The sequence below is a fragment of the Phocoena phocoena genome, chromosome 8 (genome assembly GCF_963924675.1).
Source record: "Phocoena phocoena chromosome 8, mPhoPho1.1, whole genome shotgun sequence".
Taxonomy (NCBI): domain Eukaryota; kingdom Metazoa; phylum Chordata; class Mammalia; order Artiodactyla; family Phocoenidae; genus Phocoena; species Phocoena phocoena.
In genome coordinates this window covers 54,698,684-54,725,226 of record NC_089226.1, presented here as the reverse complement: position 1 = coordinate 54,725,226, position 26,543 = coordinate 54,698,684, and the positions used below count along the sequence as shown (strand labels likewise).

At 44.5% G+C, this 26,543-nt stretch overlaps 1 protein-coding gene across 1 annotated transcript; it reads right to left on the bottom strand.

Annotated features, from left to right (window-relative positions):
* Window positions 1-18,564: 18,564 nt before the first annotated feature.
* On the bottom strand, window positions 18,565-25,997 carry NDUFC2 (NADH:ubiquinone oxidoreductase subunit C2). The gene is made up of 3 exons (XM_065882325.1): window positions 25,677-25,997; window positions 20,596-20,739; window positions 18,565-18,747 (listed from the first exon to the last, which is right to left on the bottom strand). Exons 1-3 carry the CDS (start codon window positions 25,843-25,845, stop codon window positions 18,698-18,700), a joined length of 363 nt encoding a protein of 120 aa, XP_065738397.1. The 5' UTR covers window positions 25,846-25,997; the 3' UTR covers window positions 18,565-18,697.
* Between the last annotated feature and the right edge of the window lie 546 nt (window positions 25,998-26,543).

Below are 26,543 nucleotides of genomic sequence, written 5' to 3'. Positions count from 1 at the left end.
TTAGTGTGTTTTTGCCCCCGTTCAGAGTCTGACCCCACCCACCAACCCCCAGGGGGCTGCAGGCGAGGCTGAAAACGTGAGCTGGCTTACAGGCAGGGCCTGAGAACCAAGCCAGGCCACCTCCACCATCGGAGTCTTCTTGAGATCTAATAAGCATCTTATTCTGGAGTGATCCAAAATACCAGCTAAGGAACTCACCCCACGTCCTGCTCTGTGCTGTCTTTTCTTTCTCCCGTCTTCTCTTCCTTCTTGCTCCCCCCTCCCTTTTCTCTCTCTCTTTCCTTTCTGTGTCTTCTCTCTAACTCTGGTCTTTTTGCTATCCCTTCCTCTCTACTCTTTTTCCTTCACCTTTTAATTCCCCCCTGCCCCGGAATTCAGCCTTGTTTCTGTCTGTTTTCTCTTCTCTTCTCTCTGTCCTCCACCCACCACTCCTGTTGTGTGAGTCATAATTCCCCCAGGGAGATAAGGCAGCCTTTTCCTTCATGGGCCTTGATTTGAATGAGGGGTGAGTTTGACTCCCACAAAAGGCAAAGCTAACAGATCACAAAATGGGGAGCTGCACGGTACACCAGGATGACTCAGGGCTTCCAGGTTGGGAGACACACAATCCATCAAGATTTCCTTAGAGGCTTTGTCACCCCAAGGGCCAGCACACTGTGCCCGATGACTCATCAGGGCAGCCTTGGTGTACTGACAGCAGGCTGTGGGTAGGGACATCAGTTTATGAGGTAGCTCCAGGGAAGAAACCCGCTCTCTGAGGGCAGCTGCTGGGGACCCAGGAACACAGCAGATCCAGGCCCCATGGCCGTGTTTCTCATTGTGTGTTCTCCCATCACAATGATCAGGTAGGATTTTATAAAAATTCAGGTTGCTGGGCGCATGTGCATTCTTATTAAACCAGAATATCTGGGAATGGGGGTCAGAAACCTTCTTGCGGAATGTGGTGCACAGGCTGATAAGTGCCCGCTGGGTTTCTGAACGCACACACCCTATGTCTCAGCAACCCCACTCCTCAACTTTCTGCATGAGGATATTCGGTGTAGCATTGTTTGTTATCCAAACTTGGGAACACCCTAAATGTCTATTAGTAGAGAATGGTTAAATAGATGATCATGTTTCCTACTGTAGAGTAAGATTCAGTCACTTTTTAAAAATGGGGCATTTGGGACTTCCCTGGTGCTCCAGTGGTTAAGACCCCACGCTCCCAATGCAGGGGGCCCAGGTTCAATCCCTCATCAGGGAACTAGATCCCGCATGCCACAACTAAAGATCCTGTATGCTGCAACTAAGACCCATGCAGCCAAGTAGATAAATAAATAATACTTTTTTAAAATGGGGAATTCATAGAGACAGAAAGCACAGTAGAGGTTACCAGGGGTTATGAGGGGAGGGACAGGGGAGCATGGGGAGTCATTGCTTAATGGGTACAGAGTTCCTGTTCGGGATGATGAAAAAATTTTGGAAATGTAGTGGTGATGGTTGCGCACTATTGTGAATGTAATTAATGCCACTAAATTGTACACTTAAAAATAGTTAAAATGGCAAATTTTTTGTTTTATATATATAAATTAATTAATTAAATACACACAAGTTTAAAAAAATGAATGAGGTAGAATCATATGCAGTAATATGGAAAGATAACCAAGATAGACTGTTAAGTGAAAATGGAAATTGTAGATGAAGATGATAGTAAGAATTATAAAATTGTGTGTGTGTGTGTGTGCGCGCGCACGCATTTGTGTGCCAGGAAAAGTCAGTAAAGAATCATATCACCCTCTTAAAAGTGTTTGTCACTAGAGGTGAGATTGGTGGGACATACAGGAGAAGGAAGATTCTTTGTCCTTTCTGTGATATCCAAAATAAGTGCTGGGCACTGGTCAGAATGGCCATCACTAAAAACTCTACAAATAACAAAATGCTGGAGAGGATGTGAATAAAAGGGAACCCTCCTGCATTGTTGGTGGGATTCTAAGTTGGTACAGCCACTAGGGAAAACAGTTCTGGAGGTTCCTTGGAAAACTAAAAATAGAGCTACCATATGACCCAGCAATCCCACTCCTGGGCATATATCCAGACAAAACTCTAATCCAAAAAGACACATGCACCCCTATGTTCATAGCAGCACTATTCACAATAGCGAAGACATGGAAACAACCTAAATGTCCATCAACAGAGGAATGGATAAAGAAGATGTGGTACATATATACAATGGAATATTACTCAGCCATAAAAAAAAGAATGAAATAATGCCATTTGCAACAACATGGATGCAACTAGAGATTATCATACTAAGTGAAGTAAGTCAGAAAGAGAAAGACAAATACCATATGGTATCACTTATATGTGGAATCTAAAATATGACACAAATGAACCTATCTATGAAACAGAAACAGATTCATGGACATGGAGAACAGACTTGTGGTTGCCAGGAGGGAGGGGGTCAGAGGAGGGATGGAGTGGGAGGTTGGGGGTAGCAGATGTAAGCTGTTATATGGAATGGATAAACAACAAGGTCGTACTGTATAGCACAGAGAACTATATTCAGTATCCTATGATAAACTATAATGGAAAAGAGTATTTAAAAAAAGAATGTATATATATATATATATATATGTATAACTTAATCACTTTGCTGTACAGCAGAAACTAACACAACATTGTAAATCAACTCTACTTCAATTTTAAAAAGTGCTGGGTTTATAGGTGATTTTTACTTTCTTTTTAGTGTTTTTCATATAAAAAATTTAAACACACTCAGCAAAACAAATACCATCCTTGTTCTCAAAGAGCTCAGGATCAAGTGGGGAGACAGATACAGATCCAGGTAATCATAACAAAACACTGTTTGTGGCAAGGGCTGTGGAAGCACAGTGGATGTAGTGGAAGGCTTTCTGGAGGAGGTGACATTTTGACTCTGGTCTTCAAAGACCTCAAGGAATCAGCCAAGTGGAGAACTGGAGCTAGAACTCCTCTGGTGGAAGGAAAGGCAAAGTTGCGAGAGAAAGCGTGAGGTTCTGGAAGCGTCTGTAAAGCTCAGGAGCTGAAATGCAGCTTGCCTGCTGGGAGTAGCTGGAGAGTGAAAAGTTTTACCAGGGGAGTGACAGATTTGTATTTTGGGTGGATCCTCTGGCGAGGTCTTTTCTGGGTTGAGGTTAGAGACATTGCTCTCAGGCAAAGTCTGGAAACTAATAAGATGTAAACAAAGACTTTCCCATTCACCTCGTTATTTCAGCTGAGGCCTCAAAGGCCAGACCTGCTAAACTTAAAGTGAGAGGCTGAACCACCCATGCAGAACTCCGGAGGAGGAGAGAGGGCAGGACTAAACGCCATTGCTCAGCTAACCTGACTGCCACGGAGAGAAAGTCAACATCCGCCAGGAACCGCCGGAGAGAAGACTCTTCCGAGTTGTCAGCGCATTCACTCTGCCTGTCCCCCAACCACACCTTACCAGGGAGGGGAAGGAGCTCTCCCCCGTCACCTCGAACCAGGGGAGAGAGGCTTTGGGAGAACTATTTGGGGAGCCTTGGAGGGGGTGCTGTGAGGTCTGGAGTCTGGTGAGAGCTGGTGAGTGCCGGGGTGGGGGGCGCTCCTAGTCAGGGGGCTGTACTTCCAGCTGTGTGTTTCTCTTAGGGCACCTGTAGATCCCACAGTAAGGAGAAGAATGAGACCTTCTTGGAAAGCACCCCGTGGAAACCCCTTCCGCTCAGGGGAGAGGGGACTCCCGCAGAATGAGGCTGGAAGTGTGAGGAGGGATGCAGAAGCCAAGGGGCTGTAAACAGCCCCAAAGAGGAAGCACCCCCTTTTTTTAGGGGTACTGTAGCTGAATGGTGTGGTAGGTCTCCCAGGAGCCTATCAGAAGTGTTCCTGAGAGAAAATGTCAGTATCTGGAACCTGCCAAGACCAGAGGGCTCTATCGTAGGTAGACCTTCCTGGCTGAGACTACCCCACCCCCTCCCCCCAGCTCTGGAGTGCCAGAGGCAGCCGGGGCAGGGGCAGGAGGAGCAGAAAAGCGAGGCGAGAGAGGCTGCCCAGGCCCCTCCCCAGCCAGCAGGTGTCCCAGCCAGAGGTGGCCAGAACAGGGGCAGTTTTGCTTTAACACTGGCCTGCACGTAGAGTGCCTAACAATAAACGGGAGGCTCTCGGAAAGCTAGGGGACATGCCGAGATTTCATCCGGGAAAAGTAAAGCATGAGTCCGCAGAATCGGTTCGAAAGGGCAGTGGTAGGAAAGAAAGACATCGGCCCCGTGCTTTCCTGCTGCTGAGTCAAACCCCTTTCTTTAATAAACAGCTACGAAACCTTAATGACGCCTATCTGGGGAATGCGGTCTTAAAACGATGAGAGGATTTTCCTCCCACTGTCTCCCGCATCGGCCAACCCTTTTTATCAAAGCGAGACGGACAATTACCACTTGGAAACTCGTGTGTTTCCGCTGGCGACGTGTCTCGTCGCGCTGGCGGGGGCTCAGGGACGCAATAGCTGGCTCGGGCGGCAGCGGCGGCGCGGGCGGAGCACCGGTCCTGGCCTGACCTGCAGCGCCCCCTGCTGACCGAAGCTGCAGCGGCCGGCCCCCCCCCCCCCCGCCTTGCGACCCAGCTTTGGGGCTGGAAGCCGCCCTGCCTTCCTGGAGTCTGCAGGCTTTGAGGCGAGACAGGCATTCGGGAATTGAACGGTCAAACGAGAGGTGTACACTTGCTACTGGGATGAGAGCCTATCCGATAGGTGAGGGGTCTGATATGGTCAGAAAGGTCAGCCGCGGGAGGGTGAGGCTGGGCAAAAGGGCTGAGGTGGGAAGTGGGGGTGGCGGCGTTTGGGAGAGTGCAGCATGCTGAGGAGTCACCGGTATTCCTGCTACTTAGTGTCTCTGGGCATTTGCTCAAGCTGGTACCTCTACCTGGAAAACATTTCCCACTTTCCTTTTCCTTTTTTTTTTTTTTTTGGTTCTAATTACTTAATGTATTCACAAATATGAGAGAATGAATATATAAATGTCCATGCACCCATCACTCAGCTCGAGAAATAAGACCTAACAAATAGAAAGTACCCATGTACTCCTCCCTTTCACCCTCCTTCTTCCCAGAGCTGGCTCCTTCAGTTGATGTTTTCATTCCAATGTAAGTTTTTATTTACTGTATATGTAACCATAAATAATATATAGATGCATGAAATCAGGAAAATTGTAATTTATTATATTTAGAATATAGATATAGAATGTATACTATATTTGTATACGTTAATTTAGTATATGTATGGGGCTTCCCTGGTGGCACAGAAGTTAAGAATCCACCTGCTAATGCAGGGAATATGGGTTCAATCCCTAATCTGGGAAGACCCTACACACCGCCGAGAAACTAAGCCCGGGCACCAAAACTACTGAGCCTGCGCACCAGAGCCAGTGAGCCACAACTACTGTGCCCGCCCGCCTAGAGTGCATGCTCCGCAACAAGAGAAGCCACAGCAATGAGAAGCCTGCGCACCGCAATGAAGAGTAGCCCCTGCTCGCCACAGCTAGAGAAAGCCCGCGTGCAGCAACGAAGACCCAACGCAGCTGAAAATAAAATTAATTAATTTTAAAAAGCGAAAAAATCTTTTAAAAAATATAGTATATGTGTTATAGTACTGTATAGTATATTTACATATATAGTGTATGTACTGCGTTATAGAGAATATACTGGTTTGGCCAAAAAGTTTGTTCGGGTTTTCGTACCCTCTTACCGACAAACCCGAACGACATTTTTGGCCAACCCAATATGTATATAAAGAGAGAGACACACACATTTTTCTTCTCACCATCCTGCATTTAAGATTATTCCCACATCTTTCTGCCCTACTAACTTCTCATAGTTGTTACTCCTTCCGGAAGCTTTGCCAAGCCCCTCTCATCTCTGCTCCCTGTGCTCTTGTGATAGTTACCCAGCTAGGTTGAAGTGGCCTGCTTGGTTGTCTGTCCTCCCCCATCAGGCTCTCAAGCTTCCTGGGGGCCAGAACTGTGCGTCCAGGTCGGGTGTCTCTCCTGCTCAGCCCAGAGTCTGGCCCACAGGTGGGGCCTGAAAGCAAGAATAAGGCCAGAAAGGCTTGAACACCAGGATAAGACTTTGGGCCTCATCTTGGATGGTGGTTTTTCATCTGGGCCCTGTGGAGTCTCTTGAGTTCTCTGGAGGTGACTTGAGGGCTAAAGAAAAGTGGTCAAAGGATGCGGCTATAGCCCACCCTCATCCTATTAGTCAAATCAATTTCTTCTCAATCTGTCTCATTCATTGGGCTTCGGTGCAAAATTTCACTTAAAGAAATATGGTACATGTTAAAGAATGAAATTAGAACACTCCCTAATACCATACACAAAAATAAACTCAAAATGGATTAAAATAAAATACACCCATGGGTGTATTTACACCTATGGGTAAAAATACACCATACACAAAATGGATTAAAACCTAAAGGTAAGGCCAGATATAAAACTATAAAACTATAAACTATAAAACTCTTAGATGAAAACATAGGCAGAACACTATCTGATATAAATCGCAGCAAGATCCTTTTTGACCCACCTCCTAGAGTAATGAAAATAAAAACAAAAGTAAACAAGTGGGACCTAATGAAACTTAAAAGTTTTTGCACAGTAAAGGAAACCATAAAACGAAAAGACAACCCATAGGGGAACACATTTGCAAACCAAGCAACCGACAAGGGATTAATCTGCAAAATATACAAACAGCTCATGCAGCTCAATATCAAAAAAACAACCCAATCCAAAAATAGGCAGAAGGCCTAAATAGACATATCTCCAAAGAAGACATACACACATGCCAAAAAGCACATGAAAAGATGCTCAACATCACTAACTATTAGAGAAATGCAAATCAAAACTATAATGAGGTATCACCTCTCCATGGTCAGAATGGCCATCACAAAAAATTCTACAAACAATAAATTCTGGAGAGGGTGTGGAGAAAATGGAACCCTCTTGCACTATTGGTGGGAATGTAAGTTGGTACAGCCACTAGGGAGAACAGTATGGAGGTTCCTTAAAAAACTAAAAATAGAGCTACCATATGACCCAGAAATCCCACTCCTGGGCATATACCTGGAGAAAACCATAATTTGAAAATATACATGCACCCCAATGTTCATTGCAGCACTATTTACAATAGCCAGGACATGGAAGCAACCAAAATGTCCACTGACAGAGGAATGGATAAAGAAGATGTAGTACATATATACAATGGAATATTACTCAGCCTTAAAAAAGAATGAAATAATGCCATTTGCAGCAACATGGATGGACCTAGAGATTGTCATACTGAGTGAAGTAAGTCAGACAGAGATGGACAAATATCATATGATATAACTTATATGTGGAATCTTTTTAAATGGTACAAATGAACTTATTAACAAAACAGAAATAGAGTTACAGATGTAGAAAACAATCTTATGGTTACCGGGGGGGAAAGGGGGAGAGGGATAAATTGAGAGATTGGGATTGACATATACACACTACTATATATAAAACATGTAACTAATAAGAACCTACTGTATAGCACAGGGAACCCTGCTCAATACTCTGTAATGACCTATATGGGAAAAGAATCTAAAAAAGAGTGGATATATGTATAAGTGTAACTTATTCACTTTGCTGTACAGCAGAAAGTAACACAACCTTGTAAATCAACTATACTCCAATAAAAATTTTTAAAAATATATCATGGCATGTAAAAACAAAATTGAAAGGGATGAGGAGTGTGATGGGCTCAATAATGGCTCCCAAAGATGTCAGTGTCCTAATCCCTGGCACCTGTGAATATGTTAGGTTATGTGGCAAAGGAGGATTAAGGATGGAATTGATTGCTAATCAGATGACCTTGAGATGGGAAGATTATCCTGGATTATAATCCAGGAGGGGGCCTAACATAATGACAAAATCCTTGTAACTGCAAAAAGGAGAACCAGAGAGATGGCTAGATGAAAAGGCCTTGCTAGCTTTGAAGATGAAGGAAGGGCCCACGAACCAAGAAATGCAGGCAGCCTCTAGAATCTGGAAAAGGCAAGGGAATGGATTCTCCCCCAGAGCCTGCAGAAAGGAACACAGCGCTGATGACCCCTTGATTTTAGGTTCATGAGATCCATTTTGGATTTCTGACCTCTGGGATTGTGAGATATAGTAAATTTGTGTTGCTTTAAGCCACTAGATTTATGGTACAGGCACACCTTGGAGACATTGTGTGTTTTGTTCCAGACCGCTGCAATAAAGCGAATATTGCAATAAAGTGAATATCACAAAAAAGCAAGTCACACAAATTTTTTGCTTTCCCAGTGCCTATAAAAGGTATGTTTACACTATACTGTATTCTAAGTGTGCAACAGCATTATGTACAAAAAAATGTACATACCTTAATTTTAAAATACTTTATTGCTAAAAAATGCTAACCATCACCTGAGCCTTCAGCGAGTTGTAATCTTTTTGCTGGTAGGGGGTCTTGCCTTGATGTTGATGGCTGCTGACTGATCAGGTTGGTGGTTGCTGAAGGTTGGGGTGGCTGTGACAATTTCTTAAAATAAGACAATGAGACTTGCGGCATCGATTGACTCTTCCTCTCACAAACGATTTCTCTGCAGCGTGAACTGCTGTTTGATAGCATTTTACCCACAGTAGAACTTCTTTCAATACTCTCAAACCCTGCTGCTGTTTTATCAACTGAGTTTATCCTTTGTTGTTATTTCAACAATCTTTACAGCATCTTCACCAGGATTAGATTCCATCTCAAGAACCCACTTTCTTTGCTCATCCATAACAAAAAACTCCTCATTCATTAAAGTTTTGTCATGAGATTGCAGCAATTCAGTCCCTCCCATCAGGCCCCACTTCTAATTCTAGTTCTCTTGCTGTTTCCACATCTGCAGTTACTTCCTCGACTGAAGTCTTGAACCCCTCCAAGTCATCCATGAGAGCTGGAGTCAACTTCTTCCAAACTCCTGTTAATGTTGATATTTTGACTTCTTCCCAGGAATCAAGAATGTGCATTCTTTTTTTAAATAAATTTATTTATTTGTCTATTTATTTATTTATGGCTGCATTGGGTCTTTGTTGCTGCGCATGGGCTTTCTCTAGTTGCGGCAAGTGGGGGCTACTCTTTGTTGTGGTGCACGGGCTTCTCATTGAGGTGGCTTCTCTTTCTGCGGAGCACAGGCTCTAGGCACATGGGCTTCAGTAGTTGTGGCTCGCGGGCTCTAGAGCACAGGCTCAGTAGTTGTGGCGCACGGGCTTAGTTGCTCCGCGGCATGTGAGATCTTCCCGGACCAGGGCTCAAACCCATATCCCCTGCATTGACAGGCAGATTCTTAACCACTGCGCCACCAGGGAAGTCCAAGAATGTTCTTAATGGCATCTAGAATGGTGAATCCTTTTGAGAAGGTTTTCAATTGAATTGGCCCAGATCCATCAGAGGCATCACTACTTGTGGCAGCTATAACCTTAGGAACTGTGTTTCTTAAATAATAAGACTTTAAAGTCAAAATTATTCCCCGAATCATGGGCTACAGAATGAATGTCACGTTAGCAAGCATGAAAACAATCTTGTTGTAGATCTCCATCAGAGCTCACAGGTGACCAGGTGCGTTGTCAATGAGCAGTCATATTTTGAAAGGAAACTCTTTTTCTGAGCAGTAGGTCTCAACAGTGTGTTTAAATAAGTCAGTTAACCATGTTGTCAACAGATGTGCTGTCATCCACATTAGAGCACAGGCAGAGTAGATTTAGCATACTTCTTAAGGACCCTAGGATTTTTGGAATGGTAAATGAGCGTTGACTTCAACTTAAAGCAACCAGCTGCATTAGCCCCTAGCAAGAGAGTCAGCCTGTCCTTTAAAGTTTTGAAGCCAGGCATTAACTTCTAACTATGAAAGTCCTAGATGGCATTTCTTTCCAATATTAGGCTGCTTCATTTATATTGAAAATCTGTTGTTTAATGTAGCCATCTTCCTTAAATGTCTTAGCAAGATTTTCTGGGTAACTTGCTGCAGCTTCTATATCAGCCTTTGCTGTTTCACTTTCTGTGTTTATGGAGATGACTTCTTTCCTTAAACCTCATGAACCAACCTCCGCTAGCTTCAAACTATTCTTCTGCAGCTTCCTCACCTCTTTCAGTCTTCATAGAGTTGAAGAGAGTTAGGGCCTTTGACTTAAAGGAATGTTGTGGCTGGTTTAGTCTTCTATCTAGACCACTAAAACTTTCTCCATATCAGTGATAAAGCTGTTTTGCATTCTTATCATTCGTGTGTTCACTGGAGTAGTACCTCTAATTTCTTTCAAGGACTTTTCCTTTGCAGCCACAACATGGCTAACTGGTACCAGATGCTTAACTTTTGGCCTATCCCAGCTTTCGACATGCCTTCCTCAGCAAGCTTAATCATTTCTAGCTTTTGACTTAAAGTGAGAAATGTGTAACTCCTCCTTTCACTTGAACACATAGAGGCCACTGTAGGGTTATTAATTGGCCTGATTTCGATATTGCTGCATGGCCTGAAGAGAGGGAGAGAGATGGGGCAATGGCTGCTTGGTAGAGCAGTCAGAACACATGCAACATTTATCTATTAAGTTTGCCATCCTATATGGGCACAGTTTGTCGTACCCCAAACAAATTGCAATGGTAACATGAAAGATCACTGACCACAGATAACCACAACAAATATAGTAATACTGAGTGACTTCCCTGGTGGTCCAGTGGTTAAGACTCCACACTTCCACTGTTGGGGGCACAGGTTTGATTCCTCATCGGGGAACTAAGATCCCACATGCCACGCTGTGCAGCCAAAAAAAAAAAGAAAAAGAAAAATTTGAAATACTGCAAGAATTACCAAAACTTGACACAAAGACATGAAGTGAGAACTGATGTTGGAAAAACGATCCTGATACAGATTCTGAATAGCCAAAGCAATATTGAGAAAGAAGAACAGTCCTGAAGTTATCATGTGCCCTGACTTGAGACTATACCCTAAAGCTACAATAATCAAAACAGTATGGTGCTGGCACAAAAACAGACACATAGATCAATGGAACAAAATAGAGACCCCAGAAATAAAACCACACAATATGGTCAATTAATCTATGACAAAGGAGGCAAGAATATGCAATGGAGAAAAGACACTCTCTTCAATAAGTTGTGCTGGGGAAACTGGACAGCTACATGTAAAAGAATGAACTTAGAACATTCTATAACACCATATACAAAAATAAACTCAAAGTGGATTAAAGACCTAAATGTAAGACCTAAAACCATAAAACTCCCAGAAGAAAACATAGGCAAATCACTGTTTGCTATATATCATAGCAATATTGTTTTTGGATCTCTCTCCTAAGGCTCCCTAGGGGGAGCCCAGTAAAAGTGTACTGAATGAAAACAACAGAGGAAGGAGTGAAGAAATATCTGGGAAGCACACCAAGGATAGACAGGTCCCCACAATTTTCATTCATTCATCCTTTCAGTCAACAAACCAAGGAAAATTTCCTGAGCTCCTGGGGTCATAGGGAAGAGGTAGACCTGTCTCTTGCCCTCAAGGACCCCAGGTAGAGGAGAGACAGACATGTTTTCCATATGAGTGACTACTTTTGTCTGGTCACAGAATTTTAAAATATAATAGCTTTATAGTAAATGATATATATGGCAGGTGAAGTCCTTCCAGGGGAGTGAACAAAACATGGTTGAAAATATAATTTGGAGTCCCAGGTTCCTCATCAATAAGGTAGAGGTTGAGTTGCAGGAGTGCTGAGTATATCCAGCTCTGATAATCCAGACCTTTGTGACTGACTGACTAGGGAGCACTTTGTCGTCCTATCAACCCCCCTCTTTACTACTCAGCAAGCTCAGAAGCCTGTAGGCTGCCCCAGGAGCCAGTTGCATCAGCTGGAAGAGGGCTGGGTCTTCCCAGAACGGGGTGGGGGTGGGGGAGGGGTATGATAGGGAGGAAGACCAGAGTGGAGGCTGGTCAGGAAGACCTGCCAGCTTCCTGGGTTGACGCCAGTCAGCCACTCACAAGGAGCCTTTGTAACAGTGGAGTTTGCAGTGGATTCCCCAAGCAGAGATACTTCAATTCCCAAAGGACAGAAAAGGCCTGGGCCTCTTAGGGTAACCTGAGGACTCCAGGGTCCTGCTGCTCCCTCAAATAGCTCTTTCTTAGCTGGTCATTTGACTCTTCTAATTTTTTTTTATTTGATTTTTTATTTTTGACTGTATTGGGTCTTCATTGCTGCGCGCGGGCTTTCTCTAGTTGTGGTGAGTGGGGGCTACTCTTTGTTGCGGTGCGCGGGCTTCTCACTGTTGTGGCTTCTCTTCTTGCGGAACAGGGGCTCTAGGCGTGAGGGCTTCAGTAGTTGTGGCTCGCGGGCTCTAGAGCTCAGGCTCAGTAGTTGTGGAGCACGGGCTTAGTTGCTCTGTGGCATGTGAGATCTTCCCAGACCAGGGATCGAACCCTTGTTCCCTGCATCGGCAGACATATTCTTTTTTTTTTTTTTTTTTTTTGAGGTACTTGGGCCTCTCACCGTTGTGGCCCCTCCCGTTGCGGAGCACAGGCTCCGGACGCGCAGGCTCAGCGGCCATGGCTCACGGGCCCAGCCGCTCCGTGGGACGTGGGATCCTCCCGGATCCGCAAGAACCTGCGTCCCCTGCATCGGCAGGCGGACTCTCAACCACTGCGCCACTAGGAAAGCCCCAGATCATTTGACTCTTGATACCTCAGAATCCTCCATTCAGAGGATTGTAGTTTTTTAGTTTGAAAGAGCCTCTATTGAGTTCAACTCCTCGATTTACCTGGTTGGAAACTGAGGCCTAAAGAGGTAAGATGACTTGCTTAAGGTTCCCTAGAGAGTTAGTTGTGCCTTTAAGGAGAATATTTTATGATTGGTAGCACTGGCTGTTCCCTCTGCCTGCAAGACAGAGCTTCCAGAAGCTGAGAACATTTACATCTCAAATGTTTCTTTTTTCCCTGGGGCAATTACCATGCTTGGAGTGAATTCCTGACCCGCTGGTCAGAGGCATTCCCTGAGGATCTTGTTGAAATAGAGATTCTGGAGGCCCTGGGCAGGGCCTGAGAATCTGCATTTCTGATGAGCTCTCTGGTTATTGGATGCTTCTGGTCTGTAGACGACACTTGTAGTAGCAAGGCTCTAGCTTATTAATTTACTTTTTCTTCCTAGTACATGTCATGATGTGATATTATCATATTTATCTGTGCATGTGTTCATCATAGCTTTCTTCTCACTAGATATAAACTGTCTGAGTGGGGCACCTTGACCCCTCGTGCCCTGTTACATCCCCAGGCCCAGCACAGCACAGACACACTGCAGGCTCTCAGTACATGAAGTCCCCCCAGTGACAGAGGGAGTCTGGTTCTGGAGAGCAGGGACTTTGTCCAGTTTTCTCTTGACTCCTCATGGCACAGCAGGGGGTCAAAGTACACAGCAGGGGCTCAGTGACTCTTGACCCCCTATGTTCTCCAGTAGGTCAGGACTGGAGTGACAAACAGCCTGAGGTCCATGGGCATCAGGTGACATGAGTGTGTGTATATAAATCATTTTTAAAACTAGAAAACTTGTCACAACCTAGGTCTGAGTCCATTCTGTAGCTGCCTGGGCTCAAGCTCAGCCAGGGTTACTTGGAGTCTGGCTTTCCCAGGGCACTTGATCAGCTTACCCCTGGCACCACGGTCACATGGTGTTCCTGGCCTGGCCCTTGGGGGCCTTGACCCCAGTCCATCTGGGACCAGTTCAGTTTTTCCAACTTGAGGCATTCAGATACCCTGAGGGTGAGGTCACAGGCAGCTCCTGCTACTTCACTCTTATCCATTGCTACTTCCACCTGCAGTGGCCCAGCTGGACAAGATAACCTCCCAACCCTGAGACGTGGCAACTTGAGAGCAGGGACACCTGAGTTCAGTGGGCCCTTCTGAACCAAGGGCCACGTCTCCTGCCTCATCGCACCCCCTGAGAAGACCTCACGTCCTTGTCCTTTCTTTCCTGCCTGCCTCCTCTCCCCACTCCTAGAACTTGTCTGAGCGCAGCCTGTGCCCTTAGATCCCTGATAACTGGAGCCAGCTGGCAGCTGCTGAGTCAGCAACATTTTATCTTTCACACGCCAGGTGGGCCTGGAGGCAGTCTCAGTCTGTAGCCTGCTGGCTGCATGACCCTGGCCACACAGACCTTCCTGTCCCTCCTTCGCAGGGCTACTCCGTCTGTTCTGCACTTGTTTACTCACATCGCTCATTCATTCCCCCAATTACCAGTTGGCGCACTCACTCACACGTACAGCGCCCCCTCAACCCCTGGGGCCGGGGCCAGGGCCAGGAGCATTTCTGGGAAAGGACTGGCCTGAGATGGGATTACGATGCACACACAGAAGCAGACTGACACAGCAGGACACAGGGGCCCTGTGCTCAGCTGGAGTCCCCCAAAGTCTGAGCTGAGGAGGACTTAACGAAGATCAGCCCCCTTGTTGAATAAATTCTATCTATTCAAAGGTAAAGATAGGCCCAGGAGGCTGCTGATGGGGCACTCCTGACCTGCCCACCACGCCGGGTCAGCTCTCCCAGCCCTGTCTGCAAGCAGGACATCATGTTTTCCAGTTCTGAGTCAGTGACTCTGGAGCTGGGTTAAAAATGAGAGAAGTAGAGCAGGATAATAATATCCTTAGTGACCCAAACATGGATTCAGAAGGAGTTATACAACTAGGGCTGGAAAGGCCTTCCCTCAGAGATTTCCAAACCCTTCACTTTATACTCGTGGATGCTGGAGCCCTGGAAGCCTGGTCACAAGTAGACCTGGAAGCAGCCCCAGAACCTAAACCACAATGTCCAGCCTACTGGTCTCTGGCTAAACCCACTGCCCAGCCATCCTGGATGTTTAAATACACAGGAAGCCCCATTTTCCTGAGGAGAAAACATTTTAAGAACGTTTTCCCTTCCCTGGCAGTCCAGTGGTTGGGACTCCATGCCTTCACTGCCAAGGGCGCAGGTTCAATCCCTGGACGGGGAACTAAGATCCCGCAAGGTGTACAACGTGATGTTTTCCCTAGTAAAAGTCAAAAACAAACAAACAAAAAATGTTTTAGGGCTGGAAATGAATTAATCAAATGTTTACTTAAGTAATCTATTAAAATTAAATGTTTTCACTTAATCTATTATTTTAGAAAACCTGCTCTTTTCCACTCATAGTTTAGGATACAATTTTATGAAAATTCTCCCAGCTGACTGGTGGGGAGGTAATATTGGGCTAATGCACCTTGCTAACAGTTTGTCTGCAGTAACATATTGAGGAAAGCACCATGCATGATGAAGACTGTCAGGACAGAGTATGGCACACCTCTCCTTCTGGAATTCTAGAAAAGAGCTTCACCTTAGAGTCAGGCCCATGAGCTGGCTTTGAGCACCTGCTGTGCCTTGGCCATGTGTGGCTGCAGCCACTTGGGGTCCCTTGCCAAAGTGTCAAAGTCCTCACTACTTCCTCCTGCCAAGTCAGGGACCCTATTTTTCAAGGTGACTGGACATTATAACCAAAGTGTATCAAAAAGTGAACCTAACGGTCATCATTCAGCCAGCATCTACTGAGCATTTGCAGTCCTGGGAGCCAGGACAGGTACAAAAGGAAGTGAACTGTGTGTAGCAAGTCCTAGAATGGAAGAATAAAGGAGGAATTGGGAGCATAGCATAGGAAAGGGGAGTGGCCAGGAGGCAGTGCGTGTTTATTGAGGTCTTGCAATATTCCAGATATTTTACAAACACCATCTCTAATCCTCATAACTACTGGTGGGTAGGATTTAGCACTTGTTCCAACTCCTCCTTGCCTAAGAACTGACTGTGTGTTTTAAGGTTAATTTCTTGACCTTCCTAGGCTTCAGTTTCCTCCTCTGTGAACGAGGACCATCTACCCCATAGGATTATTGGAAGGATTGAGTTCTGCTCTAAGCACTTTGCGTATATTAACTTAGTTTAGAATAGCAAGCCCTCAATCGATGTTTGCTCTTATCGTTATTACAACATAGGAGGAAGGTGAAGCTCAGGAAGGAGCAGGACTAGCCCAGGGCCACACAGCCAGAGGGAAGAGCTGGCCATGTTCTCTGTTCCACTCTGCGACCTGCAGTACAGAAAGGGTTAAAAGGGGAAGCTTTGCCCTCACAGCAGGTCCATGGCTGGACTTGGCTGCCCTCTGTACCTTGGAGAGGCAAGGCCAGCTGTCCAATGCAGGATGACCCCAGGTCACCTGCAGCTGTGTGCCTGGCCAGCCCATGAAGGGGACTTGGAGAGAGGGAAAACTGTCACTTTCTTCTGAGGTCTGGGGAGCTGGGCTGAGTCTCCTCCTGTCACGTCTGAGACCTTGGGCAAGTACCTCCCCTTGCCTGCGTCTCCGTGTCCTCATCTGAAAAGGGCGACACTAATGTTTTTTTGCCTCATAGGGCTATTGTGCGACTGAGCAAGTTAAAGCTGGGAGATGGGTTTTCACACTACCCTCTTGTGCTAATATAAGCAGAGTTAAGGCCCATGACTTTGGGGGGGGGAGTATTTTCATGTAATGGGGAGGGGCCATGAGGAGTTAGAATCCAGTTCAACGTAAAGATGAATTTCTCATAGCTCTGGCCATAGGAGAGGAAGGAAGTGGTCCAGTGGATGATTAGGGTGCAGAAGGGGCTTCTGCTCTGGAGTGGGAGTGAGGGTGGCCTAGGTGAGAGAAGATCCCCTCTGATGCTCTCCTCCTCTCTCCGCCAGGTACCTAGCAAATCTTTTCCCTCAAGGTGGTGTTACAAGCAGGTAACTGAACTAGAACTCGGAAGGTCTTGTTCACTTGACTCTGCTAACTTGTGCAACTATGAGCCTCTCATTGGGCCTCGTTTTCCTAGTTATTAATAAATATAGCAAATGCAGTTTGTCAACTGTGATAATGTGGCAATGCAAGGGATTATTATCTTCCAAGACTGTTGGTCAGAAGACTAGGTCAATGGTAAAGAGGAAGCATTATAACTCATGGAATTACTGACTAGAGTTGAGAGGGGACCTCAGCATTCATCTAGCATCTGCACAGATAATATATCTGGGGACTGTGCTTTGTCTCCTAACACCTCAAACTTACAGATAAGGATATGGATCCTGTTACCTTATATAACTTCTCTTTTTTAAAAAAAAATTAAATTTAATTTACTTTTTTATACAGCAGGTTCTTATTAGTTATCTACTTTATACATATTGGTGTATATATGTCAATCCCAATCTCCCAATTCATCCCACCCCCACCCCCACCCCCCTGCCACATTCCCCCCTTGGTGTCCATATGTTTGTTCTCTACATCTGTGTCTCTATTACTGCCCTGCAAACCGGTTCATCTGTACCATTTTTCTAGGTTCCACATAGATACGTTTGTGCCCCGGTCCGGGAAGATTCCACATGCTGCGGAGCGGCTGGGGCCGTAAGCCATGGCCGCTGAGCCTGCGTGTCCAGAGCCTGTGCTCCCCAACGGGAGAGGCCACAACAGTGAGAGGCCCGCGTACTGCAAAAAAAAAAAAAAAAAAAAAAAAAAGAAACCAACTCTGAGTGGTTCACACTCTTACACCTGCTGAGCACAGGTGAACTATATTTATTGCAGTAGCAATAAAAAATACCTTGTATTTGTACATATCTTTATTAACCTCTAAAGTACTTTCTCAGACACAATTTCATTTTTTTTTTTCAATTTCATTTTTAACAAGTAGGACTCAAAAGAAGAGAGATGGAACCATCTGATTTGCCCATCTGCTTATATTCAGACTGCCACCTAATTTGAAATCACATATAAACAAACACTTTTATTAATCTCCAAAACCTAATCTGATTATAAAATCTGACTTTGGAAACAAAAACTTTTTGGACAAGCATTTGGACTTGATAAGCCATAAAGAGTAACCTCATTCTAGTTAGGTGGGACCTCTTACTTCTAATTGCACCAAGCTCCACTGTGGACAGAATTAGCTACTGAGCCCACTTTCTCCAGGATGATCCATCTAAGAGCTGAGACCCCTTTGCCGTGTCAGCTGTTCTCCTGGTCTTGAGTTTCCTCCTTCTCAACCACCCTCTATGTTGTTGCAGAGAGCTCAGTAATACAAACATGACCATGTTATTCCTATTTAAAATCATTTAGTGACTTTCCACTACCTACAGAATCAAGTCAAAATTATTCTGCACGACTCACAAAACCTTCCATAATCTGGCTTGCTTGGTTTCACTTGGCATTAGAACTGGAGCAGGCAAAACTCTTCTGTAAAGGGCCATATATTAAATATTTTAGGCTTTGCAGACCATTAGGTCTCTGTCACAACCACTCAACTCTGCTGCAGTAGCATGGAAGCAGCCATAAACAGATAAACAAATGAGCTTGGCTGTGTCCAGTAAAATTGTATTGGCAGTGAGCCAGATTTGGCCCACAGGCTATATATAGCTTGCCAACTCTGAACTAGAACCCCATTTTTAAATCTACCAGATGGCTTCTTAAAACTAGGTAAATGGAAACTGACCATTCTCTGATGAACTATTTTTCTTATGACAAAAAGGAGTCAGAGTGCTTATGATGATCATTTTAATCACAAGGTGTTAATGTATAGATTAACATAAACTTCAGATGTCACAGAAACAGATCCACAAAATTCAGAAAAAACCGGTATCAGTGAAACCGGAGCAAGCATTTTGGAGACTTCAACGCACTGGATGGAATTCTTCAAGAATTTTACCGTAAATTTTCTTATCTATAAAAAGAAAGATCACAGAAGATTTTAAAATTGTGTTTAAAAAATCATATTTCCTGAAGAAAAATTAACACTTAGTATTCTTTTAAGAACTGCCTTATTTTCTAGTCCTCAACCATGGCTTGGCAATCACTGAGGCATTTTGTTCCACTGAATGAAGAATAACTTTGGAAGAATCTGTGGTGACATCCAGATGGTTATCTGGAGGGGCAAAGGGCTGCCAGGGGGATCCTAGCTGAAGGGGTAAAAGAAGGAATGAATAGGGAGGGGCCAGGAGCCGAGGCGTTCAAGCTCTCCATGACTGCACTGTCCGTGCAGAAGGCTCTTGGCACACTTGCCAGTAATCTGCTGCTCAGAGAGAATGAGCCCGTGAGGCTACACTCACTGCCAGAGGGAGCTAGTGGAAATGTGGAGGCAAAGAGCCAGAGGTCTGGGACTGAGGACTAACTAATACTGGGTCTCCCTCTTAGAAATCAATATTCCCAAGATTCCTTTTTCAGATCTAACATCCAGCAGTTCTGCGTATTTCCCATCCCTGATACACCTACTATTCATGGCTTTGTATTAGTCTTTGAGCTCTTCATTGGCAAAAACAAGTTGCCTTTCTGATCCACCATAATCATCACATATGTGACTGAAGGCTAGGGAAATGTTAGAGTAATACAATTTCAGAGCTAAATAGGACCCTACACATCATCATTCAGTCTGATGAAATTTAAATGCTTAATATTATACTTTTACATAAATAGGAAAATCTAAAAATCTATATATTTACAAAATTTCAAAAATTTCCTACACTCATTCATTCACATATGTACACATCTATATTGTGTATCTGTATAAAATCTGAACAAGAAAACAGCTGTATTACAGTTATATTCACAGCTGCACAAAGATAAGTAGAGTATGCTAAGGAAATTCCTGTCTATAGCTGGATGAAGGCTTCATTGAGATGATGAATCTTGAGCAGGAATTTGTTGGGTGCGCAGAGTGGAAATGGGGCAAGAGGAGGACTAAGGAGGTATAGCATGTACAAAGCAATATAGGGCAGGTTCAGGACAGCACTTCATGAGGCAGGAGATGAGGCAGGGCTCTATGTAGTTCAGGCCAGCCATTATTTATTAAGTGCCTACTATGTGTAGGCTCTGTGCTGGAGGCTGGAGAAACAAAGATGAAGCTACGGTCCAGTGAGGGACACAACACAGCCTGTGGGTGATAAGGGGTGGATAAGAGGTATGAGTTAAGTGTTTCTACCAGGTAATTAGCTCAGCCTGGGAAAACAAGCCATCCTAGGGAGTCTTGATTTTATCCAAAAGGCAATGGATAGCTATTTTAAGCACATCCATATTTATCCACACAGATGTGATTTTTGGTAAGACTAAAGGCAGAGGCAAGCTGGAGGCAAGTGCAAGAGCCACACAAGAGATTACCAGGGCCTGAACCAGGGTAGTGGCAAGGGTAGAGAGGAGAGTGCAGAGCTGAGAATTATTTAGGGATTAGAACGGTTAGACTTGATGACTAATGGGAAGTCAAAGACACAGACTTGAAGATGATTCCCAGGCTTCTGGCTGGAGAGCCTAGGTGGACAGTGTGCCATTCACTGAAGCAGGACACAGAAGAACAGGAGGTCTGGGCAAGCAGAGGGGACATGAGTTGTCTGCTGTCTGAGGGACACAGAGATACTCAGCCAGAAACTGGATATATGAATTCAAGAGAATTCTGGTCTATAGACAAAGATGTGGAAGTCAACAGAATACAGAAGGCACTGAAGCCATAGGCATAAATAAGATTAACCAGGGAAAATGATACAGAATAAGAAAGAAGTTTTCTACAATTAACTTGAAATACCTTTTTCAGGAAAATCCTCTGGATGTGACTTTACATATGCAAACATATCATGGTCCCTCAGAGCACACATACAGTCTTGACGTTTTAAAAGATAATATCCGACAAAAATAAAGGAAGTAACATATAGAAGCTGGCGATGCAAACCTGAAATTGAAACAAATCCCAAAGAAAGCAAAAATCAGTCACGTGTGTTAAAAATCATATTTTTCATGTTTCAGATATATAATTTATTTCTTTCAACATTCTTTTAAGAAAAAAGGCTTTTGTACATGGGTATTCTTTGGGACATCTTCCCAAGGATATCTGGCAACTATGAAAAGCAACATTAAGTCTACAAATATAACTATCGACAGAACCCAAGATTTTTTAAATTCAGGCTTTATAAGTTTCTTCAAGGAAAAAGGTGGATAAGTACAAAAACTTGAATGGCAGACTGAAACAGAAAAAAAAAAGTTTTTCTTTTTCAATAAGTTAACTTTAGACCTACACTAGCTTGTATTCCAGGACATGTTCAGAAGATGACGAGTAGAGGTAAAGTCCTCTACAGATGGTCTAAAAGCAATCTGGTTTGTCTCCATATACCAATTTATTTTTGCATATCTAGTGGTTACTAAAACAGTACACTGTACAACAAATATATCTCAATTCTCTTTTGTACCTTCTAAATTTTGTAATTTTGCATATTCAAAAACTATGTTTAAAAAGTCATCCTACTGGGACTTCCCTGGCGGTCCGGTGGTTAAGACTACGCATCCACTGCAGGGGGTATGGGTTCGATCCCTGGTTGGGGAACTAAGATCCCGCATGCCACGTGGAGCAGCAAATAAATAAATAATAAATAAATAAATAAAATCATCCTACTAAAAAATCATCCGATTATAATAAGACTGGAGAGGATCACATGATCTAGGAAAGCCAAAATTTTAAATGTGAAGGGGAGATGCAAAGGTATAAACTTTATATACAAAAATATTTTTTTGCAAAAGGCTAAGGGCAGGTTTTCTAGCTATGCTTCAGAATTCTATTCCCAGCCCTCTTCTTATCCCATAGATGTTCCTTTGGAGAACTTTTTATTCCTATAGTTTTATCTGTTATCATCTATAAGTAACGTCCAACTCAGGCACCCGTGCTGAACAACAAATATAGCCAAATATTTGACAGATACATTTACCTGAATTCCCCCAAACAAACTCAGTTCCTTCCTATTCATACCTCCTTTTCTTATTTCAGAGAATAAGACCATTTACCCAGGAATCCATGTCCTGGGTAATAAACATAGTAATTATCTTTTTTTTCTACCCTCTTCCCCTACATCCAGTCACCGTCAATGCTACCTTATAAATATTTCCTTTCCTCACTTCAGGGAACTTGTGCTCATTTACACTAACTGGTCTCCCTTTCACCTCATGTTCTACTCCACACTGATCCCAGCTTTTACCCTGTCATGAGAGGAATTTCTACTAAAACACAAACTAGTCTGTCAGTCCCTTCTCCAATTATGGTCAACAGGACCCTAAACTCGTGCATATGATCTCCCAGGCCTTTCATGAGCTGCCTCTTCCACCTTCATCTTCTGACACTCCCTGATATGCACATTGTGCCCAGCAATACTGAACTACTTTTAATTCCTCACATAAACTAGGCTCCTTCATGCTTCTATATACCATGCACTGATTACTTATCTGTCCAGCAACTTCCTGAGCCTTCAAGATTCAACTCAGACATCACTTCTGCTAAGAAACCTTCCTATAACTTTCCTAGAGTTAAAAGGATGAACTCATCTCTATTAATATGGAAATTGCTATAGTAATTATTTCTCTCTCTACTACCAGGCAAAGTCAATGTTTGATTCGTCTTTGTATACCAGCACACAGACAGCACTTAATAAATATATAATAAATGGATGAATGGCCTTGGGCAAAGCAATTTACTACCTCTAAAACAAAGATAATACCTAACCTATCTTTTTCACAGTAGTTATTATAGTGTTTTGGGAAAATTGTAAAACAATAAAAATGCAAAGTATCACTATGACCTGGGACTGGACAGGGACCAGTCTCTTCTGCATTCTCCCTTAGCCCAAAGAGCCACTGCTTCCCCTAATGGGCCACCTGTAATACAGCAAACCAAAATGTGCTGGGTTCTCCCGTGTGCCACTGGACTACACAGATACAAAGACTCAGACTCTCTGTGCTTACTCATATCCCTCACAGAAGATTTAGATGATATCAGTGTCCTAGCCCTAAAGGCATGGCTTGGCCTCTTCTCAAGTCCTCATTTCCCTAGCCTCTTCTCTTTCAGCAGTGGTCTCCCTTTCACCACATACACGACCCTCCCACAATCATTTTCCCCTTCTTTCCTTTACTCAGTGAACCTAAACTTGAAAGCCATGGTGCTCTTTGCAGAATGCCATAAACTAGTGATATATTAAACTAGAAATCAATAAACATTTAATTTTGTGGATTACACTTAGATACCAACTAACTAAATTTAGGGCAGGTAAGTGGTAACCAGAAACAAGGGTTTAAAAACAGGTGATGGAAGAAAAGCTTAAGAAAAAATTGTATTTAATATTTTCTGCTAACTTGAAAAAGATCTGCACAACTTGATTTCATTAACAATATTCCAACTACCTACAGAATGCCAGGTACTCTCCATGGCCATAGTTGGAAAATCCACTGTGTATTTCTCTTCCCCACTCCTCCTATGTGCATGAAGTTGTACCACAATTCACCTTTTTAATAGATATGCCCATCTGGTTTGTAAATCTTTGGATGGTTGGGACAATGTTTTATATTTCCTTGTAATCTACACATTCATTCAATAAATATTCATTGAACATTACTATATGCCAGACATTGAACTAGATAAACACAGTATGCATTCAATAAATGCTGCTGAGGAAAACTATTTCAATAAAGTCCTCAAGACCTGAATTTTCCCAAGCAACTAAGGGGAAACCCAGGAACTCTGACCCCTAGGCCTGGGCTAAGTGCTTTACATCCATTATCTCACCTAGTTCTCACAGCCACACAAAGAGGTAGACACCATCCCTATTTCATAGATGAGGAAACTAAAGCTCACAGAGATAAGTAACTTCTCCAGAATCAAATGGCTAGTAGGGAGGAGGTGGTGTCAAATCCAAAAGCTTGTGCTCTTAACTACTGTGCTCTTCTGTCTCCCAGAAAAGGCACAAAACATTCTTTGACAACAATGAGGTGAGATTAAGTGATACATACTTCAAATCTCAGCCAACCGTTTCTTCCTCTGGAACAGGATCCCTCTGATCTGAACCTCCTTTATGCTCCCAAAGCACTCTCTGCTCACCCACCTCTATCAAAATACCTGTCTGTCACACCTAGACCCAGATCTGTTTGTCTCCCTGACACAATTAGGAGTTCCTCAAGGGCAGGTCAGTATTCCTCCCCCCATACACCCAGTGTGTAACACTGCCTGGCACAGAGAAAGAGCTCAGTTAAGGTTGAACAAATATATGGTAAACTGTTTGCATAACAAGAGCTAAGGAAAGGGAAACCTGTTAGGCACCTTGCGTGTGCCAGGCATCTGCCTATAGAATCTCACTTAATTCTCAAAAAAAAATATGCAAAGATGAATTATTCTCACTTTATAGATGAGGAAACTTGAGCCCTGACCAAGTAACTTGCCCAAGGTGACATGGCTGGGAAGCAGCGGAGCAAGGCCATTTAATTCCAAAATGGAGCTCCTTCCATTACACCAAGTGACAGGCATGGGCAAGTGTGGAGTGGTGATAAGAAGGGAGAACACCCCATAGTTCCTAGTGGCAGAAATGGACAAAGATCACTCCTTTCTGTGGAGTGGGGGCATGTCCAAAGCAGACAGGATCTCAAGTCTATTTGAGCACTAGAAATGCCAAAATTTGGTGGGTTGGGAGTCAACCTCCAGGCATACATACAGCTGGAAGAAGGCAAAAGGGGCACAAGTGAGGTGATTCCTGCTTGCCTGAACCATTGTATTAGCCTTCTTCCTAGCTGGGCTCCCTGGCTCCAATCAGTTTCTAACAAAGTTGACCTTTTAAAACACAGGTCCAATCACTGAACTTCCTCTGATAGCTTTCAAAAGCATGTAAGGTTCCCATCTGCCTAGAGAATAAATTGCCACCATCCACCTAAATCTTTGTTGCCTTATCGCCCTACTCGGCACTCACTCATCAACTGCCCCCCATTCAGGTGCTCTTGCCCCCCATTCACTCCCACTAGCCTCCCACGGGCCTGGAAGGCTCTCTCCAAGTATCCGTCTGACATATCAAAGCTAAATTCAAACACACCTTTTACAAAGTTTCCCTCTCTTCCCTTTGGAAAGCCATAGACTTTAGCACAGTTAACTGTGTCACTATCACTGCTGGTTTCAGACAGGTGAACACTGATCTACTAGGAAATACAGCCCAGTGGTTTAGAGCCTCCTACTCAATGTGAAGTCCCCAGACCAGCAGCGTCTGGGAGATTGGGACCATCAGGCCTCTCTCCAGATCTAATGAACCGCCACCTGCATTTTAACAAGATCCCCAAGTTATTAGTATGCACATTAAATCTGAGAAGTGCTGGTTCTGAACAGCACCTTCTTTAAACTCTGAAGTTTACAAACAGACTGTGCTACTTAGGACCTTGGGCAAGCTGCTTTAATCTAAGGCTCTGTTTCCCCATTATGGATAATACCTCTCCCCCACCTCACCACCCAAGGTGTCTGAAGACTAAATGCTATAATGCACGCAGTGTCAGTAGTGCATTGCATCGACTGATCGCTCATTTTTGCACACCCCACAGCACGAACTGAGAGGGGAGCAGGCAGTTCAGTCCGGAGTCCTTCACAGACTCACTGCGAGGTCGTGGGTTGCACTGCATCTCAGTTTCCTGAAATGACACTCTGGCCGGCCCGATTCTGAGAAGCTCACGGGGCGCGGATACCTGAGGGAGGCGAGGCGGGGCCTGTTAACGCGAAAAGGCCCGGAAAAGCGGAGGCACCTCAGGCAGCCTAAGGCAGAGCCGGCCCTCAGCCCTACGGCCCCCTCTCCTCCCAGACCATCCCGCCCGCGCAGCCCTCACCGGCCGACGCCACCGGCCGACGCCGGATCGCGTTATCAATCAGGCCGGAGCAGTAACCCAAGAAGCCGACGTAGAAGAGCCGCGGGTCGGTTAGCTTGGGCGGCGGCAGGCTCCGGGCCTCATTCGGCAGGAACTGTAAGGGCACTCGGTCCGGCCGGCCGTTCATCATGGTGAGGCCGTTCCCACTTGAGGCCTGGCCTCTGACCTCCAACTACAAAGAAAATCACCAAGACCACGGCCGGGACCCAAGCCACGAGCTTTCACCTCCGAGCGCGGTGCTGAAGGGCATGGCGCGAGGCGGTGCGTCGCCCAAACACTTCCCCTTGCACGCTGCTGCCGGAAACGCGCACGCGAGGTTCCGGGCCACTAAGTGTCCGGCGTTGCTCGCTTGCCGGCCGGCGCTAACTCCACGGAAGGGATGTCAGGGCTTGGTAGCGGGGGTCGAGGAGTACGGGAAACGAGCCATACTGCGAGAAGACTAGGAGATATTGATTTTTTTCGCCCAACCTCCCCCACCCACAATTGCCTCTCCTTTTCCCGCCCCAGAATGTTCTTTCAGCAAGAATTTATCTTTATATCCAAAACCCACAAGTGGGCTTGATGGATAGTTTTAAGAAACGTAATTAATTGAAATAAAATAAAAGCTAGTTTTCATTTCCTGCGTTTCCTGTCATTCATTCGCACAGGCACACCCTCCACAAAGCCTAAAATTAAGGTCCAGCCAGCCATAAAGAATTTGGAGAATCCCAGCACTGGATCACTTAGCTAAACTCTCGAAATTCAGCCTGGGTCTTCAGGTCCTTGCACGTCGCTGCGGGACGAGGTGTTTCCCAAAGATTTGAGGACTGAAAAAAAAGAAAGAATCCA

Bases quoted from the DNA above. Each gene is read 5' to 3' on its own strand.
- NDUFC2 (XM_065882325.1), bottom strand. From the start codon at position 25,845: ATGATGAACGGCCGGCCGGACCGAGTGCCCTTACAGTTCCTGCCGAAT. The intron at 20,740-25,676 runs GTGAGGGCTGCG...TTTCAATTTCAG, and splicing joins TCGGCCGGTGGCGTCGGCCG to GTTTGCATCGCCAGCTTCTA. The intron at 18,748-20,595 runs GTATTTCAAGTT...TTCTTTTTATAG, and splicing joins AGAGGATTTTCCTGAAAAAG to ATAAGAAAATTTACGGTAAA.